This window comes from Chiloscyllium plagiosum, unplaced genomic scaffold, assembly GCF_037043375.1.
Source record: "Chiloscyllium plagiosum isolate Xiang-an unplaced genomic scaffold, Cpla_swu_hap1 HiC_scaffold_18, whole genome shotgun sequence".
In the NCBI taxonomy this organism is placed as follows: domain Eukaryota; kingdom Metazoa; phylum Chordata; class Chondrichthyes; order Orectolobiformes; family Hemiscylliidae; genus Chiloscyllium; species Chiloscyllium plagiosum.
This window is the reverse complement of record NW_028270156.1, coordinates 70,408,638-70,424,219: the sequence shown is the minus strand read 5'-3', so window position 1 is coordinate 70,424,219 and position 15,582 is coordinate 70,408,638. Positions and strand designations below refer to the sequence as shown.

The following is a 15,582-nucleotide window of genomic DNA, read 5'->3' as shown; positions in this document are numbered from 1 at the left end:
ACGTCTCAATCAGATCCCCTCTCATCCTTCGAAACTCAAGTGCACACAAGCCGAGTGGCTCCAATATATGACAGTCCCGCCATTCCGGGAACTGACCTCGTGAACCTACGTTGCACTCCCTCAATAGCCAGAATGTCCTCCCTTAAATTTGGAGACCAAAACTGCACACAATACTCTAGGTGTAGTCTCACCAGAGCCCTGTACATCTGCAGAAAGATCTCTTTGCTCCTGTACTCAATTCCTCTTGTTATGAAGGCCAGCATGCCATTAGCTTTCTTCACTGCCTGCTGTACTTGCATGTTTGCTTTCATTAACTAATGTAGAAGAACACCTAGATCTCATTGTACTTCCCCTTTACTTAACTTGACTCCATTTAGATAGTAATCTGCCTTCCTATTCTTGCCACCAAAGTGGATAACTACACATTTATCCACATTGAACTGCATCTGCCATGCATCCGCCCATTCACTTAGCCTGTCTAAGTCACCCTGTATTCTCATAACATCCTCCTCACATTTCACCCTGCCACCCAGCTTTGTGTCATCAGCAAATTTGCTAATAGAACTTTTAATACCTTCATCTATGTCATTAATGTATATTGTAAACAGCTGCGGTCCCAGTACCGAACCTCGTGGTACCCCACTGGTCACCACCTGCCATTCCAAAGGGACCCATTTATCACTACCCTTTGCTTCCTGTCAGCCAGCCAATTTTCAATCCAAGTCAGTATTTTGCCCCCAATACCATGTGCCCTAATTTTACTCACTAATCTCCTATGTGAGACTGTATCAAAGGATTTCTGAAAGTACAGGTCCACTGGATCTCCCTTGTCCATCTTCATACTTACATCCTCAAAAAATTCCAGAAGGTTAGTCAAGCACGATTTCCCCTTCATAAATCCATGCTGACTCTGACCTATCCTGTTACTGCTATCCAAATGAGTCGTAATTTCATCTTGTATAATTGATTCCAGCATCTTTCCCACCACTGACGTCAGGCTAACCGGTCTATAATTGTCTGTTTTCTCTCTCCCTCTTTTCTTGAAAAGTGGGACAAAATTAGCCACCCTCCAATCTGCAGGAACTGATCCTGAATCTCGAACATTGGAAAATGATTGTGAATCCACAATTTGTAAAGCCACCTCCTTAAGTACCCTGGGATGCAGACCATCAGGTCCTGGGGACTTATCAACCTTCAGACCTAACAGTCTATCCAGCACCATTTCCTTCTAATATAAATTCCCTTCAGTTCATCCATTACCCTAGGTCCTTTAGCCACTATTACATCTGGGAGATTGCATGTGCCTTCCCCAGAGAAGACAAATCCAAAGTACCTATTCAGAGGTACATCGGGTTCCAAGAGATCAATTGTGTTAGGGAACTTTCTAGTCCGAGGTAGATAGACATTTCTGTGGTGCCAACAGTGAAAAATCAGAATAGTGTGTTCCCTCCCTGGTGCCAGGATCAAGGGTGTCTCAGAGAAGGCGCAGAATGTTCTCAAGGGGGAGTGGGACCACAGGAGGTCATTGTACACATTGGAACCAATGACATCGGAAGGCAAAAGGATTAGGTTCTGAAGGGAGAATTTAACAGCAGGAATTTGAAAAGGAGATCCTCGAGAGTAGTAATATCTGGATTACTCCTGGTGTTGCAAGCTAGTGAGGGTAGGAATAGGAGGATAGAGCAGATGAATGCATGGTTGAGGAGCTGGTGTATGGAAGAAGGATCATTGGAATCTCTTCTGGGGTAGAAGTGACCTATACAAGAAGGACGGATTGCACCTGAATTGGAAGGTAACTTAATATACTGGCAGGGAGATTTGCTAGAGCAGCTCAGGAGATTTAAATTAGTAAAGTGGAGGCTTGTGGGACCCAGGGAGATAGTGAGGAAAGAGATCAATCTGAGACTGGTACAGTCAGGGCATGCAGAGACAAAGCAGAGAACACGGTAGGATTGATAAATTAAACTGTATTTATTTCAATGCAAGAAGCCTAACAAGGAAGGCAGATGAACTCAGGGCATGGTTAGGAACATGGGACTGGGATATCATAGCAATTACAGAAACATGGCTCAGGGATGGACAGGACTTGCAGCTTAATGTTCCAGGATACAAATGCTACAGGAAGGACAGAAAGGAAGGCAAGAGAGGAGGGGGAGTGGCACTTTTGATAAGGAATAGTATTATAACTGTACTGAGGGAGAATATTCCCAGAAATATATCCAGGGAAATTATTTGGAACTGAGAAATAAGAAAGGGATAATCAACTTATTAGGATTGTATTATAGACTCCCTGACAGTCAGAGGGAAATTGAGAAACAAACTTGTAAGGAGATCTCAATTAAGTGTAAGAATAATCGGGTGGCTTTAACTTTCCAAACATGAACTGCCATAGTGTTAAGGGTTTAGATGGGGAAGAATTTGTTAAGTGTGTACAAGAAGATTTTCTGATTCAATATGTGAATGCACCTACTTGAGAAGGTGCCAAACTTGACTTACTCTTGGGAAATAAGGCAGGGCAGGTGACTGAAGTGTCAGTGGGGGAGCACTTTGGGGCCAGCGACCATAATTCTATTAGTTTTAAAATAGTGATGGAAAAGGATAGACCAGATATAAAAGTTAAAGTTATAAATTGGAGGAAGGCCGATTTTGACAGTATTATGCATGAATTTTAAAACGTGGATTTGGGGTGGATGGGAAAACTTCAAAAATTAGATAATGAAAGTCCAGAAACAGTTAGAGAGTGAAAGGAAAGGCTGGTAGGTGTGGGAATGCTCGATGACTAGAGAAATTCAACAAAGTCAACTAATCTAACAGCATTTCTTTTTCAAGATTGTAACTGATGATTCCTCATCAGGAATCAAAACGGCAGTGGATTTTTGTATTTCTTAGGTGTTATGAATAGCCAAATTAAGGTTAGATAAGTATTAATAAAAAATAATAGTCACTTTACAAATATTGATTAATTAAGAAAATAAATTAAGGGGTAATTATTTAACCAATCTGCTTGAGGTTTTTTGACAAGGTACCAGAAAGTTGTTGAAATAATGCAGTTTATTTCGTGTACATAGACTTACAAAGGGGAGTTAATTAAATGCCACCCATTAAAATGCCAGTCTTGTTAGCAAAATTAAAACTCATAGAATAAAAGGGACAGCTGCAGAATGGATATAACATTGGTCAAGTTTCATGAAACAGATTTGTGGTGAATGGGGATTTTGTTCTGACATAGGAAAGGGATATAGGTACAAAAGAGAAGTGCAAATTCCCTAGAATATGAACTTTTAGGACTTTTTAAATCTGCATGTATGATATTGATTTGAGTTTGCAGGGAACAATTTATAAATATGCAGACAACACAAAATCTGAAAGTATTATAACTTTGAACGGGTAAAAATAATACTACAAGAGTAGACAGCTCTGTGGAATGGGTGGATTTGTGGTAAATTAAAACTATTACAAAAAATGTGAAGTGGTTTATTAATGGTAGGTAAACAAGACAGGCAACATAAGATAAAAGGGGTACAGTTCTAAAAATGGTACAAGAGCAATGGGACTGGGAGTACCAAGGTGGCAAAGCCAAAGTAAAGGTGTTTGTAAGTAAAGCAGAGCTTATAAATAGAAATCTTGAGTAAAAATGAAAATAAGTTACGCTGAAACTTTTAGAAAACACTCATTTGACCTCAACTAGAGCCCTGTGTCCAAACGTAGATACCACAATTTAGAAAAGATGTGCAAGTAGTCGTGAGCAAGCAGAAAAGATTTGAGAATGGTTTCAGGGACAAGTGATATCGCTGTATGAATAGAATAGTCAAATTGGGAATGTCCTTCTCAGAGAATATGGACAAGAGATTTCAGGGTGTTCAAAAACTTGAACAAAGTAAATAAGAAGTAACTAGTCCTTGGCAGAGGGTTGATTTAAGGTGAATGGCAAAAAGAATCCATAGCGACATGAAAGGAAACTTTTTAATGTCCAAGTGGTGAAGATCTGGAATGTACAACTGTGTGACATTGAAGTGGAGACAGCTTCAATTGTGACTTTCAAAAGAGAATTGAATTATTATGTGAAGATGGAAAAAAAAACTCAGGGCAATGCAGTAGAAGTGGACTGGGATTAGCTGAATTGCTCTTACAGAGAGGTGGCATGATATCAGAAGGTTAAATGTTGTTACACACCCTTCTCACATAAGATAGGGAAGAGGAGAAGTTAAATAACTTACTTGGAATACATGTTGGTGATCGTCCACTCCATTTTCCCGTTTTAAGACATGTCCTTTTCTTGCTTCCAAGACGCCTGTAGAAAGGGGAGATACACTCATATTCCAGCTGTGTGTGGGGATGAAAGAAACCTGCAGGAAGATTCCCAATATGATGTACAGGGATTTTAGTGGGAGAAATTTGGGATAGCTCCTTGTCTTGTATAGTAGAAAACAGTCTATGTAGTGGAGTCTTCCTGATGGTGAAAACAAGCAACATAAGACATATAATAGATATAATGTGATAAGGTCATTGCATTTTCAAAAATATATAAATATCATCAGTCATGAACACTTAAGATTCTGTCATTAGATCTCATGTCTGTTAGCACCTGTGGCTGTGTGAGCGAGATTGTTTTTGCCTACAGCTCGAATTTTGTTGGGCGAATGAGAATTTCACTTTCCATTTAGAGAAGTGACGGGGAAGTCCCATCAGTTGAAAGGTTAATGGAACTATGCGCCTTTCAAGCAGGTTTTCTAATAATTGAGGTTCTAGTGGTCTAAGTATTTCCTGCAGCCAGCTCTTCATTGCTTTCAACGCTATCGGGAGCAGCTGTTGCTGGTAATAATATAAGTACCAAACTTCAAGGAATGCAGAAAGATCCAACGGTGTGGATGATTGAAGGCAGGTTAGGGTAGTGGGTGGGGGGCATGGATACAGGGTTCCTGACAGCAAGGAGTTCTGCAATCCTCACAACTCCTCACAGTCCAGGAGGCCAAAGCTAAAGTTCACCACAATTTGTGCTGAGGTCAGAAACAATAACATAATGTGTTTAGTTGGCTCAATAATAAACCTCAATGACATTCCACTGTCAGTAGCGGGGATTCCCACATCAGCCCCTTTGACCTTCAAGGGGGAAGGCTTTGCTGCTGCCAGAAGACTGGCTCAGTGCTTCTCCCATGAAGAGTGCATCCAGCCACCACGCTTCCCAATATGGTGTCTATGATAAATCTAGTCATCTGAGTTTTAAGTCCTACATACCATTTTGTACCTGCAAATTGGCCTGCATCTGGGAAAAGGAAATTCAAGGCATTAAAAGCTACATCAAGAGAATTTTACATTGCTTTCCAATCACAGGAACTGAACACTTACCTGGTCTGAGGTTGTGTTGACAAAATTTTCTGTTTCACCAGATTAGGAAGCTTAGGTTGTTTGCAAGCTGAAACAAAAGAATCATATATAAGCAAATCAGTAGGGAGATAATTCATTACCTCACCTCCATCTTTAAACTGAAAGAAAGGCTTGCTCATAGAGTGTACTTTACACCAACTACAAACCTTCCCCTTAAATCCAGAGCAACACCTAATGCTGGGGATATTTGTAACATTAGAGTGGTATATAGCAAACTCTATCATTATAAATATACCCAGCACAACATGTTACTGTGGCGTTAAGAGCAAAGGTTGTAGTTGGTGCATAGTATCAGCCTAGTTTAGTGGTAGCAATAATCCAAAGGCCAGGATTAAAGACCCAAAGATATATTCTGAATAGGTCTGACTAATCTGCAACCTGACTACCTCCAACCTGATCATCACCAACAATTACTCACTTACATCACATTTTTCCGGTGGCAGTTGGAGTGGGAGAAATGACAGCGAGGGCCAAAGGCCCCATGGGAAGGTAACATTTTAAAAGATATAAAGGTTTACCTCGTGTTTGGGCGGAGTGCACAGTGAGCAGGAGCAGACAGGGGACTGCTAGTTAAGTGAGGCTTTATATTTGGGTGGTTGTTTTACCCGAAACACTTCTCAAGTAGTCTCTCCCACTCAACCTCCTCCTCTAACCAAACGAAAAAGGTTCTGTGCATCAACTGGTAAGGTGACTGGTTTATTTATTTTTTATTAGTTTTTCAGTAATCTCGTTGGGAATTTAGAATAGTGGTAATGGATGTTAGGGCAGTTGAATGTTCCTCCTGCGGAATGTGGGAGGTGAGAGCCACCAGTAGTGTCCCTGCAGACTGCATCTGTGGGAAGTGCACCCAACTCCAGCTCCTCGAAAACCATGTTAGGGAACTGGAGCTGCATTAACTTCGGATCATACGGTACATGGAGGGGGTTATTGAGAAGAGTTACAGGGAGGTAGTCATATCTCAGGTAAAAGAAGAAGGTAGATGGGTTACCGTCAGGGGACGCAAAGGGAACTGGTAGGTAGTGCAGAGATCCCATGTGAGCGTTCCCCTCAACAACAGGTATACCATTTTAGATACTGTTGGGGTGGGAAGAAGGGGGTTACTTACCAGGGCTCAGCAGTAGGGCACAGGTGTCTGGCACAGAGTCTGTCCCTGTTGCTCAGAAGGGAAGGGGGAAGAGGAGCAGAGCATTAGTCACTGGGGACTCCATAGTTAGGGAGACAGATAGAAGGTTCTGTGGGAACAAGGGAGACTCACAGTTGATGTGTTGCCTCCCAGGTGCCAAGGTTCGTGATGTCTCTGATTGTGTTTTCGGAATCCTTGAAGGGGATGGGGTGCAGCCCCAAGTCGTGGTGCACATAGGTACCAACGGCATAGGCAGGAAGAGACTTGGGATTTAAAGCAGAAATTCAGGGAGCTAGGGTGGAATCTTAGAGCTAGAACAAACAGAGTTGTTATCTCTGGTTTGTTGCCCGTGCCATGTGCTAGCGAAGAGAGGAATAGGGAGAGGAGTTGAACATGTGGCTACAGGGATGGTGCAGGAAGGAGGGTTTTGGATTCTTGGATAATTGGGGCTCTTTCTGGGGTAGGTGAGACCTCTACAAACAGGATGGTCTTCACCTGAACCACAGTGGTACCAATATCCTGGGGGGAATCCAAAATTGTAGTTCGAGTATACAGGAGGATGAGAGTAGTGAAGTCAGAACTAAGATTTCAAGATCACAAGAAGGGACTGGCAGGCAAGAAGTGTGTCTACTTCAACACCAGGAGCATCCAGAATAAGGTAGGTGAACTTGCAGCATGGGTTGGCACCTGGGATTTCGATGTTGTGGCCACTTCAGAGACATGGGTAGAACAGGGACAGGAATAGTTATTGCAGGTTCTGGGAATTAGATGTTTTAGTAAGAACAAAGAAAATGGTAAAAGAGGGGGTAGTGTGGCACTGTTAGTCGAAGACAGTATTACGATTGCAGAAAGGACGTTTGAGGACTCCTCTACTGAGGTAGTATGGGCTGAGATTAGAAACAGGAAAGGAGAGATTACCCTGTTGGGAGTTTTCTGTAAACCTCTAAATAGTTCCAGAGATGTAGAGGATAGGATAGCGAAGATGATCCTCAATAGGATTGAGAGTAACAGAGTAGTTGTTTGGGGGACTTTAACTTTCCAAATATTGACTGGGAGTACTATAGTTCAAGTACTTTAGATGGGAGGGTTTCCTGACACAGTATGTAAACAGGCCAACAAGGGGCAAGGCCACATTAGACTTGGTGCTAGGTAATGAACCCGGTCAGGTGTTAAGATTTGGAGGTAGGTGAGCACTTTGGTGATAGCGACCACAATTCGGTTATGTTTACATTAGTGATGGAAAGGGATAGGTATATACTGCAGGGCAAGAGTTATGGCTGGTGAAAAGGCAATTAGTTAGGATGCATAGGATGGGGGAAGGAAACTACAGGGGACTGGCACAATTGAAATGTGGAGCTTGTTCAAGGAACACCTACTGCGGGTCCTTGATAATTATGTACTGGTCAGGCAGGAAGAAGTTGTTAAGCACAGGAGCCCTGGTTTACTAATGAAGTTGAATCTCGCTTCAAGAGGAAGAGACCTAAGAAGATCCAGGAGGGGACATGAGAAGTCATTGGCTGATAGGATCAAGGAAGACCCTAAGGCTTTCTATACCTATAACAGGAAAAAAAGAATGACTAGAGTACATTTAGGGCCAATCAAGCACAGTAGTGGGAAGTTGTATGTGGAGTCAGAGGAGGTGGGGAAACGCTAAATGAATACTTTTCGCCAGCATTCACACTAGAAAAGGACAATGTGATCGAGGAGAATACAGAGATACAGGCTATTGGACTAGAATGGGATTGAAGCGCAGAAGAGGAGGTGTTAGCAATTCTGGAAAGTGTAAGAACAGGTAAGTCCTTTGGGCCAGATGGGATTTATCCTAAGATTCTCTGGGAAGCCAGAGAGGAGATTGCCGAGCCTTTGGCTTTGATCTTTATGTTGTCACTGTCTACAGGAATAGTGCCAGAAGATTGGAGGATAGCAAATGTTGTTCCCTTGTTCGAGAAGGGAAGTAGAGACAACCCTGAAAATTATAGACCTGTGAGCCTTACTTCAGTTGTGGGTAAAGTGTTGGAAAAGGTTAGAAGAGATAGGATTTATAGTCATCTCGAGAGGAATAAATTGATTTGGGATAGTCAACACAGTTTGGGTAGGTCGTGCCTCACGAAACTTATTGAGTTCTTTAAGAAGGTGATCAAACAGGTGGATGAGGATAAAGCGGTTGATGTGGTATATATGGATTCCAGTAAGGTGTCTGATAAGGTTCCCCACGGTAGGCAATTGCACAAAATACAGAGGCATGGGATTGAGGGTGATTTAGTGGTTTGGATCAGAAATTGGCGAGCTGAAAGAAGAGGTGATTGATGAGAAATATTCATCCTGGAGTTCAGTTACTAGTTGGGTACCACAAGGGTCAGTTTTGCGTCCGCTGTTGTTTGTCATTTATATAAATGACCTGGATGAGGGCATAGAAGAATGGGTCAGTAAATTTGAGGATGACACTAAGGTTGGTAAAGTTGTGGACAGTGCAGAAAGATGTTGCAGGTTACAGAGAGACATAGATAAGCTGCAGAACTGGTTTGAGAGGTGGCAAATGGAGTTGAATGCAGAAAAGTGTGAGATGATTCACTTTGGAAGGAGTAACAAGAATGCAGAGTTCTGGGCTAATGTAAAATTCTTGGCAGTGTAGATGAGCAGAGAGATCTTGGTGTCCAGGTACATAGATCCTTGAAAGTTGCCACCCAGGTTGATAGGGTTGTTAAGAAGGCATATGGTATGTTAGCTTTTATTGATAGAGGGATTGAGTTTCTGAACCATGAGAACATGCTGCAGCTGTACAAAACTCTGGTGTGGCCACTTGGGGTATTGCGTAGAGTTCTGGTCATCACATTATAGGAAGGATGTGGAAGGGTTCAGAGGAGATTTACTAGGATGTTGCCTGGTATGGGGGGAAGGTCTTACGAGGAAAGGCTGAGGGACATGAGGCTGTTTTCTTTAGAGAGAAGAAGGTTGAGAGGTGACTTAATTCAGACATATAAGATATCAGAGCGCTAGTTAGGTTGGACAGTGACAGCCTTTCTCCTCCGATACTGATGGCTAGCACAAGGGGCCATAGCTTTAAATTTAGATGTGAGAGATATAGGTCAGACATCAGAAGTAGTTTCTTTACTCAGAGAGTAGTAGGGGCATGGAACACACTGCCTGCAACAGTAGTAGACTCACCAACTTTAAGGAAAATTGACATTTCGGGCAAAGGCCCTTCATCAGGAATGATGCCTGATGAAGGGTTTTTGCCCGAAATGTCGATTTTCCTGCTCCTCGGATGCTGCCTGACCTGCTGTGCTTTTCCAACACAACTCTAATCTTGACTCTAATCTCCAGCATCTGCAGTCCTCACTTTCGCCTCACCAACTTTAAGGGCATTTAAATGGTCATTGGATAGGCAAATGGACGAGAATGCAACATCGTGGGGCCGAAGGGCCTGTACTGCACTGTAATGTTCTATTTTCTATTGCCCATCTATCTACACATTTACCACTTTACCCACTTAGCTACCTCACTCATTGTACCATTTGCATATTTACTCATCCACTCAGTAACTTTCTAAGAATTATTTAAAACATACCACAAAGCAGTTACTGCTGCGAAAAAGAGTGTGTCCTGTTTACTAACAATTCTTCTCTGTTCTGACAGACTTTTACAGCAAAGAACAGAAACAGCTCCTAAGCCTGTGGAGATTTGATGGCTTCACCCTTTAAACACAGCCCCAAGCAGCTAAGCTACCTGGGAGTCAATCACATAGTTGTTAGCAAGCAGAAGGCCTTTGTCATCGATAACTGAATATTAGTCCACAGGCCGATAACCTACTTGTTACCAGCTGGATCTCCATTTATACACAGCCTGGGGTTCCAGCTCATCTGCAAACCATCCAATATAGCTTGTACCAGCAACTGCATAAACAGTACTTACAATGAGTGTTAAGTTAGAAACATTTGGAATATGATAGTGGATCTCTGTGAAACTCAAATCCTTCTCTCTCTCCTGCCTGATATGTACTGCAGTTCCTCAAATTCCTGGCCTTGCCCCCTATCTTTGCCTGCAGATTGCTCCCGCTCTTGTGCATTTATGGCACAAATTTGCAATGAAGCAATCACACTTTACAGCTTCTCTGGATCAATATACACTCATTCACGTCGCTGGGGTATTCTCCTTCCTGGATGTCAGAATTAGGAGAGTGGAAGACATATATTCTTCACATCAAACTTCCCTGGTTGTCAGACACACACAAACATGGAGCAGAAGTTTGAATCTTCAAGTCTCCTCTGCCATTCAAAATGATCATGGATGGTCTGCCTGTGTTCAAATTTTCATGTTCCCACGCCTTTGCCTAACAAGAATCAATTTACCTCTGCTTCAATCAGAACCTTCAGAGAAAATATATTCCTCGTTTCTCTGTCCTAAAAGGGTGACCCCTAATTTTCAAACAGTCTCCCAGTGTCCAGTGATCTTAATTCACCCACAGGAGGCAGCATCCTTTTCACTTTCATCTTGTCAAGGTCATTCAGGATCTTATAAACTTCAAACAAATTAACTTCGCCCTTCTAAACTCTAGTGAAAACAAGCCTAACTTGTCCAACGTTTCCTCACATGACAACCTGCTCATTCCAGGTATCAATCTGATAAACCTTCTCTAAACCACCTCCAATGCACCTAAATCCTTCCTTCAGTAAGGAGACTAAAACTATATATTCGAGACATAGTCACACCAATGTCTTGTTTAACCAAAGCACAACATTCTTCCTTTTATGTTTAATTCCTTTTATAATAAAGATTAGGCATTCCATTAGCCTTCTTAATCACTTGCTGTACCTGTATTCTAACCCATTGTGACTGATAATCTAGACCCCTCTGTAACCAAGAATTCTGCACACGTTCACTACTGAAATAATACTCTGCCTTTTCTATTCTTCTGCCAAAGTGAACAACTTCACATTATACTCCATTTGTCAGATTTTTGTCCACTCACTTAACCAATATATCGGACTATGTCCGTGGTATGTCATTTTCATAAGTTCCTATCAATTTTTGTTCCATCTGGAAATGTAGTCACCACGCCTTGGATCCCCTCATCTAGGTCATTGATATAATTGGTAAAGAATTGAGGGCTCCCTACAGACCCCTGTGGGATCCCAATCGTCATCCTACCAGTCTGAAAAAGAACAATTTACGCATTCGCTATGTTTTCTGCCAGGTAGCATACACATCTATCCAAACAAGTAACCCCCATATTATTGACCCCCTACTTTGCATAATAACCTTTCATGTACAACATTATAAAGTGCCTTATGGAAATCCAAGCACAGTACGTCAACAGGATCCTCTTTAATCAGAGCACTTCTTACTCCAAAGAATTCTATTAAGTTGGCTAAGTTCACTTTCACAAAATCATGCTGACTCTTCCCATCTAGCTTGAGTTTTATCAAGGACCCAGATATAATCTTAATGATCTATTCCTACACCTTCCCAAGTGAGATGTCAAGCTAACTGGCTAACAGTATCCTGCTTTCTTTGTCTCTCCCAAACTGAAGAGAGGTTATTTCATTACTTTAAAGTATAATGGAACAATTTCAGTATCCAACAAAATTTGGAAAATTAAAAGCAATGCACCTGTTATCTCATTAGACACCTCTTTTAAACACAAGGATGAAGTTCATCAGGACTTGGAGATTTGCCAACTCACAGTTCCATCAGTTTGCACAGTACCATTTTTTTAGTGATTATAGTTTCACAAAGTTCCTCTCTTCATTCCACATTTTGAGTTATAGATATTACTGAGATGTTTTTGTATCCTCTTTCATAAAGACAGAAGTAAATATTTATTCATCATATCTTTCATTTCTTTATTACCTAACATAATGATCCCATTCTCACCCTGTAGATGACAACACACGTTAACTTTTTCCTTTCTAGATACCTATTGAAATTCTTGCTACCTGATTTTACATTTCTAGCTAGTTTATCTTCCTTAAAGAACCATTGATTGTGGATTTTCTTTACAGCAGGACTACACTCTTTGAGTATTCTGAAATATCCCTTTAAATATTGGGCGGCACGGTGAGTGGGCGGCACGGTGGCACAGTGGTTAGCACTGCTGCCTCACAGCGCCAGAGACCCGGGTTCAATTCCCGCCTCAGGCGACTGACTGTGTGGAGTTTGCACGTTCTCCCTGTGTCTACGTGGGTTTCCTCCGGGTGCTCCGGTTTCCTCCCACAGTCCAAAGATGTGCGGGTCAGGTGAATTGGCCATGCTAAATTGCCCGTAGTGTTAGGTAAAGGATAAATGTAGGGGTATGGGTGGGTTGCACTTCGGCGGGTTGGTGTGGACTTGTTGGGCCGAAGGGCCTGTTTCCACACTGTAATGTAATCTAATCTAATCTAAAAAATGTCTGCAACTGCTTCTTCACTGGTCTATTTCACATTCTAATATCCTAGTTCAGTCTATCCAGCTCAGCTTTCATGCCCACATTGCTGCTCTTTTTGTTAATCTTGGAACCACTCATTACTTTTCAAATTGGATGTAAAATTCAATTCTAATATGATTGCTGCTACTACAGGTGCCTTTGCTCTGAAGTCATTAATTAATCCTGTCATTTTACACAACACCATGTTCAGAATGTGCTGCTTTAAGACACTCTCTAAAACATTCAATGAATTCCTCATTGAGGCTATTACCAAATGATTCTTCCAGGTTTATACATGGATCAAAATCACCCATGATGATTTCTGTCCCTTTATCACAAGCACCCAATATTTGTTCTTGTAGATTTTTTTTTGTTCAAGCTGTTCAGTGATGTTTTGAGACACCTCCAGAGAAGATGTGATTTGAACTTAAATCCTATGGCCTCTGATGGTCTACTGGACCATCAGAGCGATCAATATTTCTTCTTGTATTCCTCTTCCTACATCACAGATCTGTAGATCTCTCCCACAATTGACTTCTTTTCCTTACTATTCCTCATCACCACCAGGATCGATTCAATATTCTAAATTCCTGAATCACAGTGCAAGAAGATGGAGTTGATGTAGAAAATCAGCAAGGAAATGTTGAATGTCAGACAGCACAAAATTCAAGTGGCTATGTCCAGCTTCTATTTTGCACCTTTTTAAGAGAGGCTTAGATGAAGCCATTTGAACACTAGCCCACTATCCATGCTTATCAGTGTTCACTATTTCATCAGAGTTGGGTAAATGTTTTGTCCAAGGTCATTGCCCTTCTGTGCTCAGAATTAAAATTTGATAAGATGAGGCCCTGATGAGAACAATTTGTCCTTCTCATGGTCTTGTTTATTTACCTGGAGTACATTAACACAATGTGAGTTTTGCTTCATGGTTTTGTCTCTAGTTGCAAACTTTTGTAAAAATTAACTCCTTACCATTTTATTATTCTGTTAAAATATTACAGTTAAAAATAGACAGTTAATGCAGGAATTACTTACACATTATGTTTAAATGGAGACACAAGATATTCAAGGCAACAGACATTTATAATTTAAGATTGTGCAATATGTTAATGATTATTTTAAACCTGGATCCTACAATTTCATAATTATTTTTGCATTCACAGAGAAGTAAAATTATATTGTTAAAAACTAAAACAGTTCTTGCAAATATTTTTAAATACAAAGGACAACATTTAGCTGATCAATGTCTGGTCAGTGAGAACCTGGCTTAGATACAAATTAAAGTTCCCTCGGCACTGTTCAAATTAAAAGCAAAATAAAACTTCCTCAACATTCTTTAACACTGTCAGATGGAATACATCCACTTCAGGCAGTTTAGGTGCTCCTAGTTTAAAGCTCCTCTATGCTGTTGCATCAAACAATTTCAGATAGAAAATGAACTAAACACAAGGTAAAGATCCTTGTATTTTTTTAACAATGCTTTATCCACTCAACATCACAGAAGTGTCTCAAACAAGGATGAGGGGTGAATTGATACCTCTTCCAGCCATATTAGAATTTCTTTTCATAATTTCTTTTCCCTTTTTGATATAGGTGGTGGTGTATTCCCCCAAAACATCTTCCAATGAGGTCTAAATTTTAAAAATGATCTGCAGTAAATTCTTTAGACTTAAAACAAAGTAAAGTTTATTGACGTATTCAAAGGGCAGCACATAAGACAATTGCAAACAGAATAGAAGGAAGAAAGATTAAAAAAAAGAAAATAAGTTACAAATAACTTTTAAAAATTCAAAGATATGGGCATAAATTCAGTGTACATCATCAATGTTGATGATACAGGTACATGTTGTTCAAAGCATAACATGATTCCTGTAGACTCGGAAATAGTTCACTTTTCAGGTGAAATACAGGATTATTCCCAGACATCAAGTTTCAAGAGAGGTCTAGTTTAGAGACAGGCTATAGCTGAGCCTGGAGCTGCTCGTTGCCTGTATTGATGTTAAAAAGCAGTCTGAGAAAGGAGTTCAGACTCCTTAATCACATAATTAAAGCTGTTCAAAGATCATAAGTGTCAGTCATAGGAAAATGTTCCTGGATGGAGCAACTGAACATAACAGGTAGTTTACTAAATTTCATCAAAAAGTGTGGGAGATAGCTGTTGTGCTGTTAGCAGCATTTCTGGTATGATGGTTTCTTTCAATAGTTCCTTTCAAAGCAAAGACATCTGGAAAGGCAAAATGCCTGTTGCTCCTTTGGATTTTTCTGCAATGCTCACACAATGTGGGATGTAAAACTCCAGAGAGGTGCTGAGTTAGCTTTTATCCCAGTGATTGCAGGACTTTTTAGAAGCAGCCAACTTGACCTTTTTGTGTTTGGTAGCTCTTGTGACATTGTAATTGAAGAATGGTTCTGTGATTCCCACATTCTCCACTGAAGGGCATTATTTCCACATCATAACTGGGACTGTTGCAGATATCTTAATCAATCTGCTCACAGATGCTTTGACACACCTCTGGAGAAAGTGATACTTGAACCCAAGCCTTATGGCACAGACATGGACATTACCAAAGTGCCATAGATCCCAAAATCATGTACAGTTGCAGCAAGATTACTTTAACTCTGTCCTTTTTGCAACAAAAGCTTACATCCTTTTTCCCTTCCTATTGCAATT

At 40.9% G+C, this 15,582-nt stretch overlaps 1 protein-coding gene across 1 annotated transcript in view; it reads right to left on the bottom strand.

Annotated features, from left to right (window-relative positions):
* LOC122557967 (inactive serine protease PAMR1) overlaps positions 1-15,582 on the bottom strand; it is a 155,576-nt gene that overhangs the window by 21,301 nt on the left and 118,693 nt on the right. Inside the window, exons 11-12 of the mRNA XM_043706264.2 lie at positions 5,347-5,413; positions 4,218-4,450 (exon numbers count right to left, since the gene is read on the bottom strand). Of these exons, the coding sequence (XP_043562199.2) occupies positions 4,218-4,450; positions 5,347-5,413 (300 nt within the window). The remainder of the gene's footprint in view (positions 1-4,217; positions 4,451-5,346; positions 5,414-15,582) is intronic.